This window comes from Amphiura filiformis, chromosome 14 (genome assembly GCF_039555335.1).
Source record: "Amphiura filiformis chromosome 14, Afil_fr2py, whole genome shotgun sequence".
Lineage (NCBI taxonomy): Eukaryota > Metazoa > Echinodermata > Ophiuroidea > Amphilepidida > Amphiuridae > Amphiura > Amphiura filiformis.
In genome coordinates this window covers 10204363-10230082 of record NC_092641.1, presented here as the reverse complement: position 1 = coordinate 10230082, position 25720 = coordinate 10204363, and the positions used below count along the sequence as shown (strand labels likewise).

Below are 25720 nucleotides of genomic sequence, written 5' to 3'. Positions count from 1 at the left end.
AAATCAATTTCATCTAAGAGATAAGTTTCCATACATGGAACGTTCTTGATTGTCAAATAATCGATGAGAGAAGATTTAGATTTAACATCATCTTTCCATTCATTATTAAAGATGTTATAGATAGTACCTTTAATTGATTTAGCCCATTGTGGATTACTAGAAGCTATTCCCACTTTTGCGCGATCAATGACGTCATTTAAGTCGCATTTGCATAAAATATTCTGAACACAATTTTAAAATTTGTATCGCAATTTAGAGGGCTCAATGTCTAAACTAATCATCGTGTTTAGAAGCAATTTAGGCCAACGATGATGCTCCATTTCAATAACACGTGCAAAGTATTTTGCCCTAAACGAATTCTGCATAGTGGAAATTGGGACCCATCCCAAATCACCATAAAGCGCTGCCCGCGGTGTATTCCGTGGTGCTTTTAGAATATGGCGCGCCATTTGCAGCTGTAGATTTTCAATTTTATCAATGTCTGCCTGACTACTAGGAATCCACACTGCGCTAGCATAGTTAATTGATGGTAGGGCTATTGTTCTCCATAAAATATCACCATAATAGACACGATTAAAGTTATCAAAATTATTGATTACAGACTTAATGTACGCAATTAGTCTATTACCTTTTTTAATTACTTCCTGAATGTGATGGTGATCTGAGATGTTGCGAGATATGTTTACGCCTAAATACTTATATGAATCAACTTCTAAAATACATTTATCGCCTAACTTCCATAACTTACTATTATCGATACGCTGACCTGCAATTAAAATATTAGATTTATCGTGATTAAAGCTCAGTTTCCAGTCATTAGCAAATTCTGCTGCTATGTTTAACATTCTGTTAAGTTCGTTTTCATCGTTTGCAAGTAAGACAACATCATCTGCCCCAAAAAGGCTACCAACACATACGTTATGAATCCTCACACCAACATTGTGTTTTTTAAGCAATTTAGTGAATTCATGAATGAAAATACAGAATAATACAGGTGATAATACACAACCTTGTTTTACTCCTTCAGAAACTTCAAAGAAATCAGTTTCGATACTACCAAATTTGACCTGAGCCTGAACATTATCATAGAGTGCATCGACCAATCTCCACATACGACCCCTTAACCCTGAATTCCAAGCTGCCAACAACAAACCCTCCCTCCAAACCGTGTCAAACGCTTTACGGAAATCTAAAAATGCCATAAATGTTTTCTTTCCTTCTGCTAACCGGCATGCGGTAATGCTTCTTAGTGTGAACACGTGATCTTCGCACCTATGTAGAGAACGGAACCCGCCTTGGACTTCCGAAAGCGTGTTTGAATTTTCCAAAAATTTTGAGATGCTCATCGCAATTATTCTATTAAATATTTTTGAAACGCATGAAGTAAGTGATATACCCCTGTAATTATTAAGATCTTTGCGATCCCCTTTTTTAAAAATAGGAACAATTATGCCGCGATTCCATTCCTTAGGAGTTTTCTCAAGAGCAATACATTTCTTAAACATAACTAGGATAGTTGTATGCATATATTCACCACCGTTTTTAAGAAGTTCATTTGTGATTCCATCTAGACCGGGAGATTTGTTATTTTTCGCTAGGCTTAATGCTTCTAAAACAATATCCATATTAATTTCAACATCATGCAAGCAATTATCGTCATTAACATTACCATTTGAGTGACACCTAATTGAATTAACCATGTTATTAACCATGTTTACTCTATTTGTACTTACATTATTCTCATCATTATCATTAATATTCATGTACATCTTGCCTAAAGTACGCCAATATTGGAGAATAGTTTGGTTCATCTTTGTTTTATCATACAATATTTCATCAGAATGCGGTATTTTAATACAATGTACATCAGAATTCTTATGACTATTATGATTACCCTTAAGTACTTTCCAGAAGTCTTTACAAGCTGGACCCCTTTCTTTGCAAGATCAATAGACCTGTTAACTCGCATTTGTGTAATTTTACTCTTAATTAGATTTTTGACATGAAGACGCTTATCCTGATAGGATTTCCATAAATTATCGCCTATTTCTTTGTCCCCTTGATCACCCTTTGCCCACTTCCTGTGCTCCCTTGCTGCGTTTCTACGATCTTTTATACCAGAATCAATGTCCTTGTCAAACCAAGAATTGCATTTTCCTTTAATCTCTTTAGATCCTAATCCCTCAGACGCTGCCGCCAGAACTTTACCTTTCCATGAATCCCACATTGTATCAACATCATCAAAAGAATCAATATCCCAATCGCAAAAGTTTAACCTCAAGTTATTTTGGTAAGCTACATAATCTGTGTCTTTTTGAATATTCCAAATAACCTTTTTGTTATTGTTAACATACTTTTATCCATATCCTTACACTTTTTAACGTGTTCAAAGTCAATAATAAGACATTATGGTCACTGCCTAAACCGTATTTACGTTCTTCATCAACTATCATTTGACTTACTCTTTGCATGAAACTATCAGAACATAACATATAATCAATAGTACTCTTCAAATTACCTCTAGACCAAGTTATTTTTTACCAATACATTTTTTAGTACAATTTAAAATCTCTAAATTTGAATCATCACGAAAATTAAGTAGGCGTTCACCATTACTGTTTAATACAGGATCACCAAAGGGAATTTCCCGGCCAATTCTGGCGTTCATGTCGCTCATGATCAAGATATCGGGATCGTCATCTTGATCCTCAATGAGCATAACTTCAGAAAGTAATTGACCATATAATTCATTAGTCAAGTCCGCGTTAACACCTTCACCCGGGAAATACGCTACTGCTATGTACATTGGTTTATCATCGAAACACACTTTAACCCACAACCTTTCATACTCATCATCGGATGAATTAAAGACATCGTCATCAATAACAACACAAGTCGACTCAGAAATTAAAAGACCGATGCCCCCTCCCCCTTTATTAATTCTATTTTTGCCCACCCATCTGTAACCTTGTATATTAACTCCATCATCTCCTTTAAAGAAAGTTTCAGCAATGCCAAAAACATCAAATTTTCATCATTAATTAACTTCTCAACTTCATGAACTTTTGGATGAAGTCTGTTTACATTGTTGAAAGCAAGTTTAATTTTAGTTTGTGTACAGTTATTTCTAATTGACTTATTCTTACCTCCTCGTCTATGACGGCGTTTTTTGGGTTTTGTGACTTTATCATCATTTTTAAACACATCATTATTATCAATACACACACAATCATCATAATCATCAACATATTCAAGTTCATCAATTAAAGGTGAAAATGAGTTCGTGCATTCCACGATGCTTGCTATATCCTAGTAGCTAATAATTTGTCATAAAATTTGTATTGTATCGTGAATTTCAAAAAATGAAAATTATTTGATATCAGAAAGACATTCTTCGTATTCAGAATGCAATTCGATATGTCTGATGTGTTCTCATGTCCCACAAAAATACTGTCGAAACGCTCAAAACGCTCATTCCAGATCCCTTAAATAGTGATTTACTACGATTTCATAATTCTGGTTCAGAATTGTAGCATGAAAAGTGACAATCGCTAGTTGCCGCATAAATTTAGTAATTTGTCTTATATATACAGGGTGTCCCTGAAAGAACTCTGCCGTGAGGGGGGGGGGGACTTTAGTGTCTGAACCAAACATGAAAGAACAATGTATGTTACTGCAATGTCAAATCGCTTTATAATTTCTAAATTATGAAAAATACCGGTTTTTTCTTATACAAATGTTACAAATTTTGTATCCGTTCCTTAGATTCAATAATGCTATTTTGAGTACTAAGCACACGAGGCGTTTATTGTTCATTGTAGATTACCCGATTGACTCATCAGCTCATTGGAATGGATTAATAATGACGTGTAATTTTCAAATTTTATAATGCAAGAACACTTTTATAGTCAAAGAGATTATATGTGACCGTCCACGGCGAATGAGCCGTAAATTCCTCCCCCGGTCAATTTTGTTTTATTTCGTGTTAAAAAAATAAACATCATAAACTTAAAAATGGTATATCATTTGACTTCAAACGATATCCAGAAGCAGGGTTATGGTTTGTTAAACTTTGCTCCTTCAACAAAATTATAGCTTTTTACGTTTTTACATGTGTCTCTTTTTCCACATTGTTGGCAATAAATATCAAACAGTCATAATTGGCGGTCATTTCAAATCATCCCCAAGTCAACGAGGTTTAAGAAAGTTCTCTCATTGTTAATTGTTGGTTATGCATACCTGTACAAAATACAATGCCTGGTAACCCACCACTTGAGCAGGATTTAGCAATATAAGCAAACAAAGACCAGAGCTATTAAAAGTTCTATAGCCATCTAAGGTAGAAGCTTATTATCCACTTCAACAATAGGATTATTGATTAGTTTTTGACTATCGAAATGAGACGGATGTCGGGCCAGCTTAAGTTACCGATGAATATGACCTTCGTACACATTTTACACCGTAACTCAGAATACAATTTAGGGAATTTACGGCTCATTTGTGCTGCCGGGTCACATATAGGGTCCACAACTTATAAGTTCCCACCCCCAAATACTTTTTAAAATAAGTCGAAAAATATTTACAAAAATATAAAGATGTAAAAAGATATGTACAGCCCTATTTGTCTTACCCCTGTGGACCAATTTGTAGCGTTACACATCATTGCGTTCAGTCACAATGGTTAATTGTGTAAGAAAAGAGACTGTTTTAAAAGTTGCAATTGAGTCCATAGCAGTCAGATTTTCTTTAGCAAACACATGGACAGACCTAGCCTACTGTATTGTTTGAGAGTTGACTCCTATGGACTCAGATGCAACTTTAGGGGGGGGGGGGCTTATAAGTTGTGGACCCTATGGCTGTTTTATATCTCAACAACATCAACTTCATTGCTTAAAAGAATTAAGGTACAAGCTACAAGTTATGTTCACCCCTGAATATAATAAACAAAGACATAGTCATCATTGGACCTAGCAGCTAATAGCCATAGCCAGGATTTTGGCGTGAGGGGGCATAGCCAAATATTTGTCATTGTTTTGTTATATTTTTAGTAAGGACTTTATTCTTTGTCGTCCCTTTTTATCCCTGACAAATTTCTGTAGCTAATGGTTACATGTACTGGCTGATTGTTTTAATTTTGTCATAATTGTTTAGGATAGACAGGGGTGAAAATAACTGGTACCTTAATTCTTTTACGCACTACATTGTTGCTGTCTGGTGCGGGCATTAAAAACAAACAAACCCCAGGGGGCCACTCAAGTATGATAGTGTACGCATGCGTGACCAAATTTTCTTTAAACACCCCCTAAACGAGTTTTACCCTACCAGCAAATTTAGGCCCTTAATAAGGTAATTTAATATAAAATGTACCCCCTAATGAGTTTTTTGGCTAGTAAAAATGAAAAAATGTACCCTTTTTGGACTTGTAATTTACCAAAAATTTGAAAAGGTACCCTAAACAAGTTGTTCAGTTTCTGAAAACTACCCTTATTCTTGAAAATCACTGTTTTTTAGACCCTAAATGCGTCACTCGCGTAACTTGCCTTGCCCCCAAAAAACACACCCCATTTTCCTTGTTTTTTTGGTCACGCATGCGTACAGACCATTTATGTGCGTGCCCCCTCCGGGAAACAAACAAACGTTTTTGATGGTACCGTTCTTTCACTGACACCTAACCGTTACATGACTCACATTTTGCAAACATGTTGACAAAAGTCACTATCAATTCAATCATGTTGCTTGTAATCCCAGCAAACACAAAAACGTTTTTAAAACGTTTTAAATAAGTTATATTTGGAATTTTGGTTTAGGTAAAAACGTTTTAATAACATTAAAATGTCGGGTTATGTCATGAAATCGTTTTAAACGTTTTGTATGAAAACACACTACAACAATATTTTAAAAATGTTTTCGAAATTGTAAACTATTTTTGCAAACATTTTTGGCCAAATATTTTGTCAACATTTAAATAACATTATGTTAAAATATTTGCACCCAGCAAACACAGAAATGTTCTTAAAATGTTTTTTACAAAACGTTTTAATAACATTTAAATGTCGGGTTATATAAAGGTCGTGAAAACATTTTAAAAACGTTATTGTAAATATTTTGGACAAACATTTTTTGCAAAATATTTTTTCAACCCCAAAATAACATTCTGTTTAGAATGATTCGTACCAAGTTTTCAAAAATGTTTTTGGAATGTTATTAAAACGTTTTTATACCCTTTATACAACCCGACATTTAAATGTTTTCTGTAAAACATTTGCGTTTGCTGTGCAGTAAATTACCAACAAATGTTATTAAGTATAGGATAATGGCCAAGGATTAGAACGTGAGTGGATAAGAATGGCTGAGCCGCGGAGCGGCGAAGCCATTCTTATCCACTCACGTTCTAATACGCGGCCATTAACCGACTTAATACACACCTATGACGTCGCGCTATTGTTTTACCGCTCCATTATTTTTCACGAATGGAGTGTTATTGAAATAGGCTGCTCTTTACAAATTGATCAATTACTCATTGATGCCGAACAATACACTAATATAATGATCGTACTAAATTTTAGGTGCGAGTGCAAAAATAGTCCGACTCAGCTTTATGTAAAATTTCTATAGAAATACCCATCATATCACGATCCAGGTGTTTAGTTCAAATCATCCGTAACCACCTTCTTGAATTATAAAGATTTAAAATGTTTGTTACACAAATTGAATAAACGTAGATTCGTAAAATCATCCAAGTGATTAGACAATCAATAGTTCTTTATGCCCACTTCTAATGCGTTAACTATTGAAGTAGTTGCGTTTAGGTCTCTATTTTGCATAATAAGGAAAATGGGCAAAAAGGTCATATAGGTTCATATGAAATGGTCATTACAGTTGTGTACCTCAAGAAAGCCACACCTATCGCTATACCTGAGCAATGATACTCTTCTCTGTGAATCGAGTGTTCGATTTTGGAACAACCATGCAATTATGGACACTATTGTTTATCTTGGATAATTTTGTGTTTGAATCATTCCGAGGATATATATCGTTGATTCGCAGCAGAAGGACCAAAATCAGGTACGAAAAGGTACGAAAATTTTAAATGTACTACAACACATTTTACCTAGGCCTATTATGTCCCTGAACTTTGTCGGCAAAAACAAAACAAACTTCGCCGCCTTCGACGCGAAATAAAAGCCACCTCAACTTCCAGTCCCCTTCCGAAATCAAATGGATCGTCCCTAACATTGTAATATTTAATTACCGTTAAATGGGGTAACTTCGGTAAGCGGGGTAACTTTGGTCGTTCAAATATATTTTTTTAAATGGTCATATTTCCGTACAGCAATATTGTTTTTAGTCATATTTGGTCTCAATTTGTTAAGAAATATATTTGGAAGAAATAAAAGTCGCTCATGTCCAATTTCGTTGAAAGTTACGAAAATATTGGCATTTTTGACCAAAAATGAGCATTTTTTTCATTTTTTTCTGACAAAATAAAAATCGATATTTGTGAGCAAGGATGCGTGCTTGCTTAATTTTGCAAGGGGTCAAATGTCACAAAAAACAAATCCTTGTCCATATACAGCGAAGATCAATTTTTTCATTTTTTTCTTCATGGAATGTAATACTCTGACCAAAGTTGCCCCAAATGCGGGGTAACTTTGGTCAGGCTATTTTCAACCCCTAGGGCACCCTTTCAAAATTATTCAAAATCTTTTTCAACTTCAAGGTCTAGAAGGAACCCTAATGTCATAAAAAAGAGATAATTAGAAATATATTTGGTTTTGTTTGGAAGCAGTGGTTTAAAAACTCCGAAAAGTGCCCAAAGTTACCCCATTTTACGGTATCGGATAGGCCTACTGATCGATGTATGTAAATATTCAAGCATACCAAAATACCATCAGATGAAACATCAGATATACTAATGACAAATACAAATTATACAGAAAATATACCTACTGTGGCTTTTATCATTATTAAACATGCCCGAAGAGAACGATTTAAAAATAAACAGATTCATAGGCCTAAATACATTGATACAGAATGTGTATTATGTATATGTAGCAATGTTGCCCAAAATATGACAATATAGTAGGGGCTAAGCCACTGAAAACGTATAAAAATATAAAGAAGAAAAAAAATGTTATAAAAAACAGTAAGCGTAGAAAGAAAGGTCCAAATAAATAAATAAAGGGCCTACAAGTAAAGCCTAAATAAGCATTTACCAAAGTGAGGGTAAAAATACATCTTGCATAATAAGTACAACTTAGCCAACAATTTAACCTGCCCGTTTTGATCTTGACTTGCTTTTCACAGATTGCATTGTAAGGGCTCGGATAGCGACGTTTTACGATTTTTTTGTGGCACCTGAGAGCAAATCAGACACATCCTTCTGATATCAAATAATTTAGATTTTTATTAAATTCGCGATACTATACACATTTTATGGCAAATTATAAAAAATTGATATTTTTGAAATTTAACAGTCCTCAAAGTAAATTGTATAAATCTAATTATATGCAGTAAATAGTAGGAAGTTGGGTTGAACAGCCGTCAATCATATGAAAATTGTGACCTTCATTATTAAAGATATAGATTTTTTCCTCAAAACACCAAAAAATTTAGGTCTTTTTGGAAAAAATGTTTAAGTTCAATATGAAAGGTCAAATTTTCAATTGAGTCGGCTTTTCATCCCAGCTACCTAGGCCTATAGTTTAATTACATATCATTAGATTTATAAAGTTTACTTCGAGGACTGTTAAATTTGGAAAAATATAAAAAATATGAAATTTTAATAATTTGTATTATATCGCGAATTTCACAAAATCAAAATTATTATTATTTTTAGATATAGGGACAATCCTCGTATTCAGCATGCAATTCGATATGTCTGATGTGCTCTCAGATCCCATAACAATACTGTGCAAATGTTGCTATCCGCTTCCTCAATTTATTATTAAGAGTACTTTTCACCCTGCCAATTTTTTGTGCATATTTTTGCATTTTTCTCAAATATTATAGCGCATTGATGACAAGTAAGATATGTATATTATAGGGGCAAGGACTACAACTACTGCACTGGAAATTTTATTTCAGCACAGACAACAGTTGTGGAGTTACATTCAAAAATGAGGGAAAACCAATATTTGATCAATAAATCAGTAACTACTTGCCTTGAGTTGCTGAATTTTCAGTGCAGTATAGTTGTAGTCTTTGCCCCTATAATATACATATCTTACCTGTCACCAACGCGCTATAATTTTTGAGAAAAATGCAAAAATAGGCACAAAATTGGCCAGGGGTGTAGTACCCCCTTAATGAAAATAATTTTCTTCTTGTTTTTTCGTATCATTGTTTTGCATGAATGAAGTGATGATAACAATTCCGCACTTTTCGCAAATACTTGCTTTTCAAAAGTGCAATTGATATTAACACTACATTCGTAAATGCCTGTACTTTTTCCCTGAAAAGTATTTGCTTTTCAGAGAAAAGAGAAAGGCATTTACGAATGGCGTGTTATTGTGATCATCGCTCCATTCGTGGAAAATAATGGAGCGGTAAAACAATAGCGCGACGTCATAGGTGTGTATTAAATGTTATGAAAACGTTTTATACCATTAATGTACCCTTTATATAACCCGACATTTAAATGTTTTCTGACAACCTTTTATAACCTTTTGCGAATGATGTCGAAAACGTTTTGTGTTTGCTGGGAATCCTGCAACCAGTAGTTAGTAATAAACAAGATTGCACACTATTTTTTAGCGATTCAATCAAGTTAAATCGATTTTGTTTAGGTGGCTGCGGTACCAATAAAAGCTTCGAAATAATAATAAAACCTAACAGACATCAAAATGTGTATCAAGAAACTAAAACGGCTTGCAAAAGCTATAATTGGTTAAGTAATTGAAAAATCGTATGAGCTATTGTTGTAGTACGTAATTGTTGTTTGAAAAAAAACCCGTTACTGCTGATGCGAATTTCAAAAGCATCTACAAGAGAGAAAAGGTCTAATAATAATCTTTGATTTTTGAAAATGTGTTAAGTATTCACTATTGGTTTGGTAGTTTGTCGTGTTTAGGTGGCACGCAGGATCACTCAAGTGGGAAATTTTAGACATTGTTTTGTATTGTATCTTTAAAAGTAATGATGATAAGTACATAAAAGTATACATTTTCAGAAAGGAAATGATGCAAGGAATCCAACTGAATGAGCACTTTTTGATAAAAGCGCCAACATTTATTTTCAATCCCAATTTTTTTCTGTCCGCCATAACAACTTTACCCTAAATATCAAAATTGACTAAAATGGCATATCTGTGTTCAAATCTAGAAAATTTAAGAAAACATTTTCTAGATGCGTGTCTTTAGAACACAAATGTGTACATCCATATCAAAAGGATGCACTTGTCGCCTGCTACATGTGTCTCTTTTCACATAAAAAGCTAGGATTAAATACCAAGCTGATCTCAAGTGCAGATCACTTCAAATCATCCCCAAGTCACATGGTTTAGGAATGTTCTCTGTATTCCTAATCCATGTGATTTGGGAATGATTTGAAGTGATCTCCACTTGAGATGAGTCTGGTATTTAATCCTAGCTATTATGTAAAAAGAGACACATGTAGCAACCGACAAGTGCATCGTTTTGATATGGACGTACACAAATATGCAATTTTGGCGCTTTTGTTTGAATGCTATTGGACATAGCAGCACGATTTTCTAAAAATCTTTTTTTCTTTCATGACTGTAAAAAATTGCTAATATTCTGTTTGTGTTAAGGGTAGACGAGATATTGTTGGTCGAAGCAACCTAAAAATCGATTTTCATTATCTAGATCAATATATTATTGAAAATTAACACCTTGATGTTTTGCAAAAGTTTATTCTACAAATTGTATACTTTGCAAACTTGCTTAATTTATTGTTGTTAATGAGTTATGTACGTTTTACAAAAGTGTTGTTGTTTCAGCGCTCTTTACAACGTAACTCAGGAACCGCAGCACCTATAAAAGTATCTCTGTGATATTTTAATTCTTCTACACACTCACTATGAATTGAGCAATGCAGTTTTTGCCAAAACTCACTACCATTCGTAAAATGCTGTGAACTACCAAATCACAACAGTTTAAAATAATTAATAACCTTAAAGGTGCGCAAAAAATACTATATCTTTTTCAAAGAATATATTTAACATTACTGATAACTGAAAATAAAAAAATTAAAACAATACAGCTAAATGCGACTGCTACCACGAAATGAGTATAAAGTCGCAAGTTGGTAGTTTCGAGACTGCAAGGCTACTGCGTCGGTTTTCTTTGTTTCTTACGCACCTGTTCAAGCCCGTAGGACACACTACAAACTTGTACAGGTGCGCGGCAAACAAAGAACATCAATTCACTAAGCCAGGTTGTCTCGAAACTACCAACTTTCGACTTTACGCTCATTTTATGGTAGCAGGTCACAAGTGATCTCTCACCAGCTTTCATGTAGAGCGACACTTGTAGTATAAAGTCCGCCTGAGTAGAGCTATTCCCATTACTTAAGACGTGTAACCAAAGTTGATTACTATAGGAAAATAAGATTCGAGGAGCACCGAACCCAGTAAATTGAAGGAAGCCATCGTCATCTCGGAAATCTCTAGATGTTGAAACGAAGAGAAAATCTTGATTTTCCGCTAGATAAAAATCTATGAATTCTATTTGAAGAATTCTGTTTCGATGGGATTGTAGGTGCCATTTACAATCTATGGTGTTTTTGAAATAAGGTAAAGTGATGTTGATTGGTGCTTCACTGTCTATAATAAGATTTTGTTCATCTGTGTGGAAAAAGAAAGACACAATTATTAAAATGAGCAGTAAGCATATTTTTGGGTAAGTTAAAATACACGATTTCATGTTTTGTCCTTTTAAAAGGAAAGAAATACCACAAATTTATATTAAAACATTTACCAAATTTATTGTATGTTGGCCAATGTTATTATAATATTATCTAAAAAACTCATTACATTCCAAGAATCAACAATCCTGATATAATGTCCGCACGTTATAGTCGTGCGATAGCCAAGGCCTTTTCCTGTCGCATCATTTTGGTTACAAAGTAGCTGGCTAATCATGTTCACTCAACCTGTACAGTAAGAATCAGTGAGTTCACCGAAGCAAATGGTGCCCGTTAAGGTGTGCCCAGCTATTTGAATATCAAACCAGTTATGTCATTTACCATAGAAATTCTAATGCCTTCGTAAGTCCCTGGCAGCAGAGTACAATATGGAAGCGATTACCGAATAGGGTGCAACTCTACTAGTCTTTACTACCATACCCCAACACCCCAAATAACTCGACGTGACATCGACCCCATCCTTTTCTCATCATTTCCTTTCTTATCTCAGATTAAACCGGTAGGGCCGTTACGGGAAACATAACTATTAGATAATGAGCTATTGTATTGTGCAAAGGCCCCAGCAAACACGTTTTAAACAGGTGGTATTATGGGCTTTGTTTTAGATAAAAACGCTTTAATAATATTAAAGGTTGGGTTATATAAAGGCTAAGAAAATTTTTTTAAATGTTTATTTATGAAAACACACTACAACAATTATCAATTTTAAAATGTTTTCAAAATGTCATTGTAAAAAAATTTGCCAAATATTTTGTCAACACTTAAATAACATTATGTTAGAATATTTGCAGTAATCAACAAATGTTTTTAATGTAATGAAAATTATTACCCTTTATATGCCCTTTATATAACCCGACATTTAAACGTTTTCTGGCAAACTTTTCTAACCTTTTGTCCAAAACGTTGCGTGTTTGTTGGGGCATCTGTATTGACTATAATGTATGCACCGTCCAGATTGTTTTGACAAGGAAAATAATAATATTTTTGTGTTGCGTTTTTTAGATGTCAATGGTAAACATATTTTCAGTCTCAAGACATTTTAATCAAGTTATGTAAAAACCTTGAACAATGATGAAATGAAACAGCGACATTGTACAAAACAGAAAACACATGTATAAAATTGAATTATACCTCCATGTGTCAAACAGACCCAGATTCATTCTATTATTTATGCTATAAAATTTATTTTCAGTTATAAAGAGATAGCGGCACGCCTGTGATCAAATTGACCACATATAAATGCATATTGCTTCGTGGACTTTCGACTGACTTATTCGTTTGCTTACGTCAGATTCGAAATTTGTTTCTTAAATTTAGTTATTTCCCAGGAGACATGAAACGTCTTACAGAAAAAGCATAATGCTTATGTAAAGTATATAAAACGCTTTAATAACATTTAAGAAACGTTTTTGAAAACATAATATTATTATTAAGAGTTGATATGTGGCAAAATGGTTTTAATAACTGTTTTCATAACATAACATTTAACCAGACAAAGTTATTAAAATGTTATGACTAAAACAAAAATGCGTTAATAATTATTTAATGTTTTAAAAATATGTGTTTGATGTGTGGTTTTCAGATTGACTTCGCTGTTTGATTTTATGCTGGAGATTCTCCCGGGGGATGGTTGATAAATCCCCGCAATCCCCCACCCCCACCCCCACCCCCACCCCATTTTGAAGCCTGTATGTGGGTTTCTGACCAAATTAACCTCATATTTGCGCGCTTCGCGCGAATTTATTCCACTTTTGTTCCATATTTCATCAGTTTACCTTCAATATGGTTACAATTTTCGCATTTGTACCATAAACTTATTCCGTTTCCAAATTCACTCTACTTCAAGAAAATGTTTTCAGCCCCACCCCCCCCGGCCCCCAAATGTCAAAATGAAATCTACGCCACTGATTCAGTTGTTGCTATAGTCGTTTCACAAGTACTTGAATCGTAAATCAAAGGAAATATAGACTATTTTGCTCATTATTTAAAATTGAACTTTCGATAATTTTATAGTATAAACAACGTTTATTCAACATATCACATAATTTTGTAGACAATCTATGGTTAGAAGAATTAGATTATTCTGAGACAAGTACAATATCTCTCTGAACGAAATAATTATTGCTGTGGCCACAACCAAAGCGTGTAAAGTCATATTATAAGATCGTGACTATACCTGATAATGTGGACGTCAATGTTAAGATACAGTAAGCCAAAAAACCCGGGGAGGGGGGCACTCAACACAAATGACCATACGGGTATGCTCCCCTGGAAAGACCCCCCTTTCCGAAAGACCACCTATATTTGACCAAAATAGAGCTCCGAAAGACCCTTGATTTTGATAATTTCAGCTCTAAAAGACCCAAAAATTGATCATTCCTCATATTTCTGGTTTTTTATCAAACAAAAAGCCAAGAAAGATCCTTGATTTTCACTGTTCGGAGCTGAAAAAGCTCCCATTTTACTTGTTCATAGCCCGGTTCGCAGCTCCAAATGACTCCCTTTTACCGGTACGCCGTCAGCTCGCAAAGACCCACCACCTCAAAATTCCGGGGGAGCATACCCACCAAAAATTTTTGATGTGCCCCACACCCCGGGCCAAAAAACTAAGGTACCAGTTATGTTCACCTCCTGTATATCCTAATCAAATACAGATATGTCATAATTGGAAACAGCAGCCAATGGCTGCATATTTTAGCTCGAATTTAAGACCTTATTCGTTGAAGAAGTAATCCAAAAACCCACGGTAGATACCATTTTAAAAGTTGCAGTTTGCTGCATTGCATGCGCTATTGATTTGTACACAAAGCGTTCGTGAACAAGCATGACAAGAGAAGTAGCGCCACGCTTCCATTGAGTAGCACGTTAAAACTAGCGTTGTGCTTTCATTGATTAGAACACAAAAGTACAACTTTTGATTTCGTTTCTTCATTAGGTTTTAGATCACCGTTTCTTTAATTTTCAACCAATTTCAACAAATAATAATGTTGACATAGTTGTTTTTATTTAGGATATATAGGGGTGAACACAACTGGTACCTTAATTCTTTGGCTTACTGCTGAGCTTACTATATGTTGATGCCTTCAGAGTGAATAATGAAATGTCAAGATTGGTTTATAAGGCGTATCGTATTCTTTAATAATCGAGGCAAATCAAGCCAACGATGGGTGTTATCTTTTGAAATGATTTTTTCCAAACCTGATTTTTGACATTATGTGTATTAAACATAATTCAAACAATTATGTGAAGTGATCCAAAACTACTTTTAATTTATGACCATTATTCCAAAACGGTTTATTGTATGCAAAATTTGGGATATTCATTCAAAGCAGATTTTTTTTCTTTCTGCACATTATGACACCTCATTTGTTGCAATACAAGGCAATAGGATTTTGCTGCAACTTTCAAATCTTGGGTTACTATCATTTAAATATCTACGCTGCGCCACCAACAATGGGACTATTATTACAACAAGTGAGGTGGCATAATGTGCAGAAATAAAGTCTGCTTCCAATGCTTTAGATTTGGCATACGATAAGCTGTTTGTGAATTAAATGAGTAAAATAATAATTGCCTTACCTGAACATCTTTCAGCTGAAATTGTATAGAAAATTACCAAAAAGCAACCAAAAGCTATCAGCATCTTCGTTGCAGTATCCATTTCCTCTTAATGTGTCAAATCCATATATACATTGATTTTGAGCAGAGATAGGATTGTCGTCTCGAATAAAACCAACCTGCACAGATAAGTAAACATAGCGTAAAATCAATGTGTTGCGACCATTATCCAAAAAATAAAAATGTAAAACAACATTATGTCAGTGCGTAAAACTATACAGGGTGATTTAAAATGAACTGTACCCAACTTAACCCATTTTTTATATATTTTCGCGGAGATTGTACATATCAAAAAACTATCATAGAAAGCAGTGATAAGTGTTCTGTACTAGAAAATTTGAATTTTGATAATAAGTGGTTTTAAGATGTGGTCAGAAGATATCGCATTTTCAATTTATCATCGCATTTTTAAACCAACACATGGAACTAAGTTTATCCGTGTTCTCTACCGCAGTAACAAAATTGGTGTGTTTGATAAAAATGTACTTTTCTTCAAAACCATTTGAGGTAAAGACATGAATTTTTCACCAATAATAGGAAACATATTATCCTGTTACAGCTTAGAAACACAAATTATTTAAATGTCGGTAAGTATTTTATTTTTATTTTTGAATTTGGGTACAGTTCATTTTAAATCACCCTGTATTATAGCTGTCATCTTTGTCTTTCCATCAAACCTTTTAGATAAAAATAGTTTTGAGTAGAAAACCACTTGAAATGGGCGTGTTGTATTATGGTTTATTATCAGTATGCGTATGTATTTTTAGCTCACTAATATAACTATGATTTTTGACAAATGGATTTGTGTCTAGAATCGAATAAGAAGTAGAAGTTTCTAGGTTAACCATTCTATTTTGTCGCTTTTTAATACAGTTTTGTCACAATGGTGAGATGATGATGGTTTTAATTGAATCCATATTTTTTATATGCAAAAATGTAAAATGTTAAATCAGAAAATCTAAAAAAAAAATCATCGTATAATATTTGTATTATAAAATGCTATATAAGATCAAGTGATAAGATCAAACACGACTTAAAGTGATCATTCAGTGATCCCAGCGCAAGGTTAAACAATTAAAATTGTTTATAAATTGCTTATAAGTAAAGGATAAGTCATTCAAATTATCATTTGGTATTTTCGAAATGCAAAATTTGGCAAAAAACGACGAAAACGGCAGTATTGACGAAGTTGAAGCCTCATTCAATACATATAGCTAATTTATATAATGTCAGCATATACATTACGTATTCATGTAAATGCCCTAATTTTGTCTTAAAAGGGCATTTCGTGATCTACAGCATCATCCCCTACTTTTCTCAAAAAAGTTGAGATTTTTATATCACTGGAAACCGCTGGCTACATAATGTTTATGTACAAAAAAAGTTCTTGCAGATTAATTCGTTTAGCAAAGATATCGTGAAATTCGAATTTCGTTCTGGTATACCAGAACGAAATTACAACACATTGACATTTTGGGAATAAGCTTTTTTTGTGGATATCTACTAAAAATGTCATAAAAAGTGGATGCTAAGATCACTCCTTTAAATATACGGCTTTCAGCTGAACCACTCATAGAAATTGTTCGTTGGCATTACTCAGTAAGTTGATGTAAGTCGTTGCGTCAACTTTCCGAGTAATGTCCACGTGTACAATTTTGAGTAACGCTGACTCGATATCATTATGTTGGGCGCACTCATTTGCACTTACTTTATTGAGTTGTTACAACTCAGAAATTAAAACTAGGTTAGCATAATTTTCTAGAGGTGTGCTATAGTATACAAAATTTTGCACTGATTACAAAAATAAATATTTGAATACTGCTAATTGTGCAGAAAATGATCCAATTACGTGAATTAAGTAACAAAGTAATAAATTGGAATAACTCAAAACAGTAAGTACCAGTAACTTAATATGAACGAGTTACATCAACTTACATGTTGAGTTACAATAACTCAACTAATTGGTTCTTTGAACCTTGTTTATTTTTCTAAGTTCCCTGAACTTGAATTCAGAAGTTGGGATTACTTAAAAAGTTGACGCAACGACTTACATCAACTTTTTAAGTAATGCAAACAAAGTTGATTATTTGACGGAACTTTTTGAGCTTTTTCAGCATTCGGATAGCTAAAATGAATTTTGTTTTGGCAACTTTTACACTATTTTTGAGTTGTCCAAACTTACTCCTTTTGAATTGCGCCAACAAGGCGAACAAGTCATTTCTATGAGTGTGTATAGTTATGTATGACAAGGTACCAAAATCTGAATCTAGATGATTTTTACGATCGCCAGGATGATAGTGCAGATTAATCGAGCTTTATATTCAACAAAACTTCTCAGTTATTCCCACTTGCACAATATTACAGTACATTAATTTACACTTGGAACAGAATCCACTATTCTAAAATTAAGCAACACTGACTGAGTAAAAATGTTTTCATAAATGAAATATCTGTTTCGACCCATTTACATGCTGCGCTTATACACATTTGTTTGTAAAGGTCGCAGCAGATCCAGAGGGGTGTCAAAATAGTCAGAATAAGATATATCATATGATGATTAAAAATACACACGACCTGATCAGGGTAAGAGGTAGATTGCTTCATATTTATCAACACTGCCGTTTTCTTCCTTTTGTCAATTCTTTCATATATAAAAGATACAACACCTACATTTATTTAACTTCACTTTACCTCAATGTTGTGTTGCTTTAATTCATGTAACATGGCTTTACATCCGAAAGTGATCAACAAGGTCATTCTTACATCTCATTATAAAGAAATATAAGAAGACGTATTCTTTATTCACAACAACTGCAATTATTATATATAATTAATGCAACTTCCCAGCAAACACAAATTTTTAAAACGTTTTAAAAACATTTTAAATAAGTTATATTTTGGCTTTTGGTTTAGGTAAAAACGTTTTAATAACATTAAAATGTCATGTTATATAAAGGTCATGATAACGTTTTAAAACGTTTTGTATGAAAACACACTACAACAATATTTTTAAATGTTTTCAAAAAATGTTATTGTAAACTATTTTTGCAAACATGTTTGCCAAATATTGTGTCAATACTTAAATAACATTATGTTAAAATATTTGAACACAGCAAACACAGAAATGTTCTTAAAATGTTACCTTTTAATAACATTTAAATGTCGGGATATATAAAGGTCACGAAAACGTTTTTAAAACGTTATTGAAAATATTTTGGGCAAAAATTTTTCGCAAAATATTTTTTCAACCCCAAAATAACATTTTGTTTAGAATGTTTTGTATCAAGTTTTCAAGAATGTTTTTGGAATGTTATTAAAACGTTTTTATACCCTTTATATAACCCGACATTTAAATGTTTTCTATAAAACATTTTTGTTTGCTGAGCAGTAGATTATCAAAAAAATTTTTTTATAAGGTTAGGTTATGAAAACGTTTTATACTCTTAATATACCCTTTATATAACCCGACATTTACACGTTTTCTGACAACCTTTTAAAACCTTTTGCGAATGATGTCGAAAACGTTTTGTGTTTTATTATATATGCCTTTTAACAATAAAAGCTGTCTGAAAATTACGAAAGCAATATTTTATTTACCAGCTAGTAAAAACATTATATTCGATTTTAATATTATTATTATTACATAAAATTATCGAGGTACAGAAAATAAACAACACCCAGGCAATAACACAAAGATTTTTTTATACTTTATGTTATTTACAAGGGTTAACAATACTATTCCACATGACTGACATTACCTATGATTTCAGACAACTTATGAAAGCCAATTATGAAGCCTCGGGGTTTGAAATATGATTGAAAGCATGAATGCATGTATCACCGTGCTCAACCAATCAATATGCTTGAGAAAACGAATAACATGTATTTTATAAATGAAATTAACACACACATGATTGACAATCAAAATGGTTGAAACATAGAGAAATTGAGTGACAGACATTCGCAGTGCTCTGTGAAATAGGAATCATTGTCATTCCGTTCTTTATTGAGATTTTTCTGGTGTTTATTTAGTTGATCAAATCAATAACTTGTTTTGGCGAGGAGTATAAATAAACTTCTGTTTTTAGATACCAATGGTAAACACATTTCCAATCTCGAGACATTTTAATCAGGTTAAATATAAAAACCTTGCACAACGACATGAAAAAGTGACACTTTATAAAACACATGTGTATAATTATATGAATTCTAACTCCATTTGTCAGACAAAGAGACCCATAATTCATTCTATTATTTATGCTATATAGTGTTGAAAAAAGAGATAGCGGTTTGCACCGATGATCAAATTTAACGCATCTAAATGCATATTGCATCGTGGACTTTCGAGTACCTTATTCGTTTGCTTACGTCAGATTTGCATTTTGTTTCTTAAATTTAGTTAATTTCCCGCCGGCGAACACAAATCGTTTCACAGAATATGTATTGGCCTAAATTTTGGTTGCATAAACCCCTTTAAATAAGCATATTTTCTGAAAACAGAGTTTTATTATTAAGAGTTGGCCAAATATGTGACAAAAATGTTTGGGCTGATATTACCAATCAAAATCAATTGACAATCAGAATGGTGGAGACATAGAAAAATTGAGTGACAGTGACGTTTCGATGCACTGCTCCGTGAAATAGGAATCATTATCATTCCGTTCTTTATTGCGATTTTTCTGGTGTTTACTTAGTTGATCAATAACTTGTTTTGGCGAGGAGTATAATTATTAGTAATAAACGTCTTTTTTTAGATGTCAATGGTAAATATATTTCCAGTCTCGAGACATTTTAATCAGGTTAAATATAAAAACCTTGCACCATGACATGACAAAGTGACACTTTACAAAACACATGCGTAAATATGAATTCTAACTCCATTTGTCAGACGAACAGACCCATATTCTATCATTTATGCTATATAGTGTGAAAAAAGAGATAGCAGTTTGCATCAATGATCAAATTCAACGCATCTAAATGCATATTGCATCGTGGACTTTCGACTACCTTATTCGTTTGCTTACGTCAGATTTGCATTTTGTTTCTTAAATTTAGTTATTTCCCGCCGGCGAACACAAATCGTTTCACAGAAAATGTATTGGCCTAAATGTTGGTTGCATAAACCCTTTAAATTAGCATATTTTCTGAAAACAGAGTTTTATTATTAAGAGATGACCAAATATGTGACAAAAATGTTTGGGCTGATGTTACCAATCAAAATGGATTGACAATCAAAATGGTGGAGACATAGAAAAATTGAGTGACAGTGACGTTTCGATGCACTGCTCTGTGAAATAGGAATCATTATCATTCCGTTCTTTATTGCGATTTTTCTGGTGTTTACTTAGTTGATCAATAACTTGTTTTGGCGAGAGTATAATTATTAGAAATAAACTTCTTTTTTTAGATGTCAATGGTAAATATATTTCCAGTCTCGAGACATTTTAATCAGGTTAAATATAAAAACCTTGCACAATGACATGACAAAGTGACACTTTACAAAACACAAGAATTCTAACTCCATTTGTCAGACAAACAGACCCATAATTCATTCTATTATTTATGCTATATAGTGTTGAAAAAAGAGATTAGATTTAACAAAAGAATTAGATTTTCAAATTCTACTAAAACAAAGTCAAACATAAGAATAACTTTTTTCCAGATGCTTATTTTCAATTATCATAATATTCCTCATAATACAATAAAAAAAACAAAAGAAAAAAAATTGTATTCTTTTTTAAATTATTCTTATGTTTGACTTTGTTTTGTTAGGATTTGAAAATCTAATTCTTTTGTTTTCCATTGTATTATGAGGAAAATCATAAGAATTGAAAACAAGCATCTAGAAAAAAGATATTCTTATGTTTGACTTTGTTTTATTAGGATCTGTAGATATATTTCTTTTGTTTTTCATTGTATTATGAGGAAAATTTTGAGAATTGAAAATCTATTTTCATTTCAGTTTACGTCAACCCAGCAAACACAATAATGTTTTTAAAATGTTAGAAACGAGTACCTTATAAAAACGTTTTGGTTATGGTAAGAATGTTTTAATAACATTTAAATGCTGGGCTATATAAATGTTTTATATGAAAAAGCACTATAACAATATTTTAAAAATATATACACAATGTTATTGCAAAATATTTGTGGGCAAACATTTTCGCAGAATGTTAGAATGTTCTCTGAATGTTATTAAAACGTTTTATACCCTTTATTTAACCCAACATAAACTTTTTCTGTATAACGTTTTCTGTTTATAAGTAACATATAGATAACAGTAAAAACTTTGTTTCCCGTGACCCAAATTCCATAAGAAAAATATGGCGCGACCCATTATTATGTTGGGGTGAGTCCAAGTGTGTGAAAATATTGGATCGAAAACATAATAATGATAACATTGGATGCTTTACGCCCTATATTTATTGGTCTCGCTATGAGTTTTAAAATATTGGACTCCAACATTTTAAAACTCATAGCTCGACCAATAAATATGAGTTCAATCGACCCAATTTTATATCAAATGCTGTTACTTATCGAAACTTGTCAGCGGAACATTTCCAAAAGGGCACAATTTCAAATGTCGTCCTGCTACCAAAATGACTTGACTGGGACAAATGCGCGCGAAGCGCACAAAAATGTGCAATTTTAATGCTATAATGTCAAAATATGGTTTACATTAACAATACGATGGTACCCTGTAATTTGTTGCACTTAGATGCATTTTCCCGGCATGTCCCGCGACCCCATTTGGATGGTACCCTGTAATTTGTTGCACTTATATGAATTTTCCCGGCATGTCCCGCGACCCCATTTGGAAGAGGCCACGACACCCACAATTGGGAACAACTGGTCTAAGATATTGAATATTTGAGTTTCCATATAAATCATTAATCGCATACAAACACCACATACATAGAACTATAGAATGCGTAATACTAGTAAATACAGGCAAAATAGTATGAACCCGGGTGAATTTTAGTTTTAGTGTACAAACATTTAGATTTTCCAAATATTTTTGTGTACAAATGACCCCAAAATCTCCAAAATATATAAATATCTTGCAATTTGAGGAAATACTACCCCCCCCCCAATTGTTCCTGATATTTTCGAAATTTGTATAGGCATTCTATACATAAAAAAAGTGTTTCCCAATTCTTGTAAAATCTGGGCCGTTCGGGCCCGTAGAACAGGGTTTTCTTTTTTCTCGTCGCCTAAGTACTAAAATGTGTGCATAGCAGACAAGGCCCTAGCGACAAATAAATGAGTAGTATGTGCATGGCGTTAGTTATATTTTCCTATAATAGTAAAAGAAGTCAAACCCACGTGCTTTATTGGGTTTTCTATATGAACATCAAAGGAAGCTTACCTTTTAATACAGAAAGCGCAATCCACTATATCTACTACTGCTCGTCCAATTTATACATCATGCTACCATATTAAGTAGAATTTATATATAGTCAACAAATCTTGCATCCGTCCATCTTTTATAAAATCCGTTGTTTAGTTTCAAAATAAAGTATAAGAACATCTAAGGAAGAAAGAAGACTATATATCACTACGTCTGCACTACGTGTGTATTGTGTTGTGTGTCACTATTGCTCTTAAGCTTCAGTAGGTTTCCCTGACGTAGTATCCATGGTATCACGAATAATGAGATACATGTAATGCTCCACAATTCCAATACGCAAGGTTTCATTATAATTAGTAAGATGAATATAATGTGGTAGGCTAGTGCTATGCCACGGAATCGGAAGTGGACACGACAAATCTTTCGATCCCCACAAAATGCTAAGTTGAACATTTATACTACATGTATTGTATTCAAATCTTACATAAATATCTGATATTTAAGATTTTATTCGCACAAAATGGCGGCCTTGAGGCCGAATTAAATTGTACACAAAATAAATAAGCAAAGAACAATAATAAGGTAATGTATTATAACATAAATAAATATAAAGAACAAGTCAGGTCAGTACAGCTAAAACAAGAAACAAAAAACCCTGCAAAAATTGCTGGAGATGAGGCAGAATTATGAGAGATACTTAAAGTAACCCAATTAAGTAAGGAAAAGGAATTGAGCTCCTTGCAAACCTATTGGTGGGCGTGCAGGAAGTTGGGTAAAATTGACATTGTCTGCAATGAATCTGAAATCTGTTTGTAGGAAACTTAATGGTCCGATGAGACTTTAGTAATGAACAGGCAAATTCAAGGAATGTTACCTATAAAACTCCGAGGAGATTTCTGATTAGCCCCACCTTAGTTTTAGATAAGACAAGGACAGAATGGGGGGTGGGGGCAAATGAGGATGACATGGTTTATATCATACTTGTTAGTCATCACTTAGCACCTTGTGCGTAATGGGAATGAATGAAGCGACAATATTTAAGGCAGAGGTATCGTAATCATAGACTGAATCCTTTGTTATCTACAACTACGCATGTTATTTGTGCAATGAAGACATTGAACAATAAGACCATCAGTCTAACGTAATCAGCTTTTGAAATAAGACAAACTCATTAAAATCAATTGTTACAATTAAACAAGACAACAAATAAACATAAATTTCGACCGGCACAAAATCGATAATACATTTCTACCGGATATCATAGTGCAGTTTTGTCCACGGCAAATTCACCGTGACCTTTTCAGCCATAAACCCGCTTAGTGAAGATTAAACCGAAATATGCAGTACTAAACCATTATAGTAATCGATTGTCCAATGCACATTACTTACCACGTGATAATATTAATCCAATGAGCGATAAAATTGTCCGCTACGGTCGACTAATCCAATCGATAATGACGCTATTGACATGTACGGATGGAGCTCCACTGACTGAGTTTTGGGGATTTTTCACTGGTTTGCTATCATTTACTCATCAAGGCGCTCCACCGTTATTATAAGGACTATGCTAATAATTTAAAGATTGACAAGTAGAAAATAAACCATACTTGATTGACAGAAAGTACTAAATTTGTACCTATTACGGTTTGGTGGCACTCCTCTTCCAAACGCGACCAAGTCATGGCGGCCCGGTGAAGCAAAATGTGCATTGGATTAACACGGGAGTTTGGATAAGATGGTAGATTTCCTTTCTCATGCAAATGCATGCTCCCCCGTTATTAAAGCTTGTACCGGATTAAAAATTCAGATATTTTTAAAAGAATAAGTAATTGAGAAACATAGAGAAAGTACTAAAATCAGAGCTTTTATACTTTTTGATATATGACGCTAACTAGTTCATCTCCTATACCCACAGCACAGCGCTACTAGTACGGGTCAATTACCTATGTGAATGCCCCTGTGTTGTGTGCATACATGTAGTTAACAATAACTGCATGATGTTCAACGTAATACGTCATCAAACATTCGTTACAACTTAAACATTAGTGGAAATACAATGGGAATATGTTAAATAACGTAGATATGTTACATCAAATATTCTACGTTAAGTAGGTAATGGGGCTATACGCGTCCCAATATGTGCCTATTACGTGGAAGTCCATTAAAAGAGAGGGCGCCCTACACACTTCACACACACCCCCACCCACCCCCCTACATCCCACACACAAAAATCTCACAAACAACATAATTACCATCCCCACAAAATAGATGCCTTTTTAACAAGAAAATAAAAGTAATCAATGCTGCTATTAACCAATCAGTTATTTCACCTGTAAAATAAATATTTTCATCCTCTATTTCCTTACTCATATCTTTTAGCTTGAAAAAGAAACAATTTAATACCTAAATGAAAACTCTAATATGATTCAGTATACGCCATTGCATTTTCATTCAATTTCCGCGATCAATATACAATAACTTTAATCAGTAGTGAAAATGATGATTAAGCGATGAAGTCGTTATCACCTTGAAAGCATACACTATGGACCACAAGAGCCTCATCCCAATGGCATAGTCCAATAATCTCAATTACATAATCATAGTGCAAAATTTGACCTCATGTTACAGAGTATGATTTTTTGTACCCAAATCTTCAAAGGTCATTCAATAAATGTACAAATGTATTGGGGTTTAAGAACTGTTCCCCTGGTAGATGAGCATGTTGTGGATCCTAGTGATATCGACATGCTCAATGCCAGAAGTGGGTTAAGTACAATAGCTGCCCTGTGAACTTTTGGCAATTTATTGTACTCATCTACACGGCAGCTACACATGGCAGCTATTGCACTTACCCACTTCTGGCAT

The 25720-nt window shown here is 33.5% G+C and overlaps 1 protein-coding gene across 1 annotated transcript in view; it reads right to left on the bottom strand.

The window, feature by feature from the left end:
• Window positions 1-25720, bottom strand: part of LOC140169176 (uncharacterized) — a 46193-nt gene extending 20473 nt beyond the window's left edge. Inside the window, exons 1-2 of the mRNA XM_072192433.1 lie at window positions 25708-25720; window positions 11468-11806 (exon numbers count right to left, since the gene is read on the bottom strand). Coding sequence (XP_072048534.1) covers window positions 11468-11806; window positions 25708-25720 — 352 coding nt within the window. The remainder of the gene's footprint in view (window positions 1-11467; window positions 11807-25707) is intronic.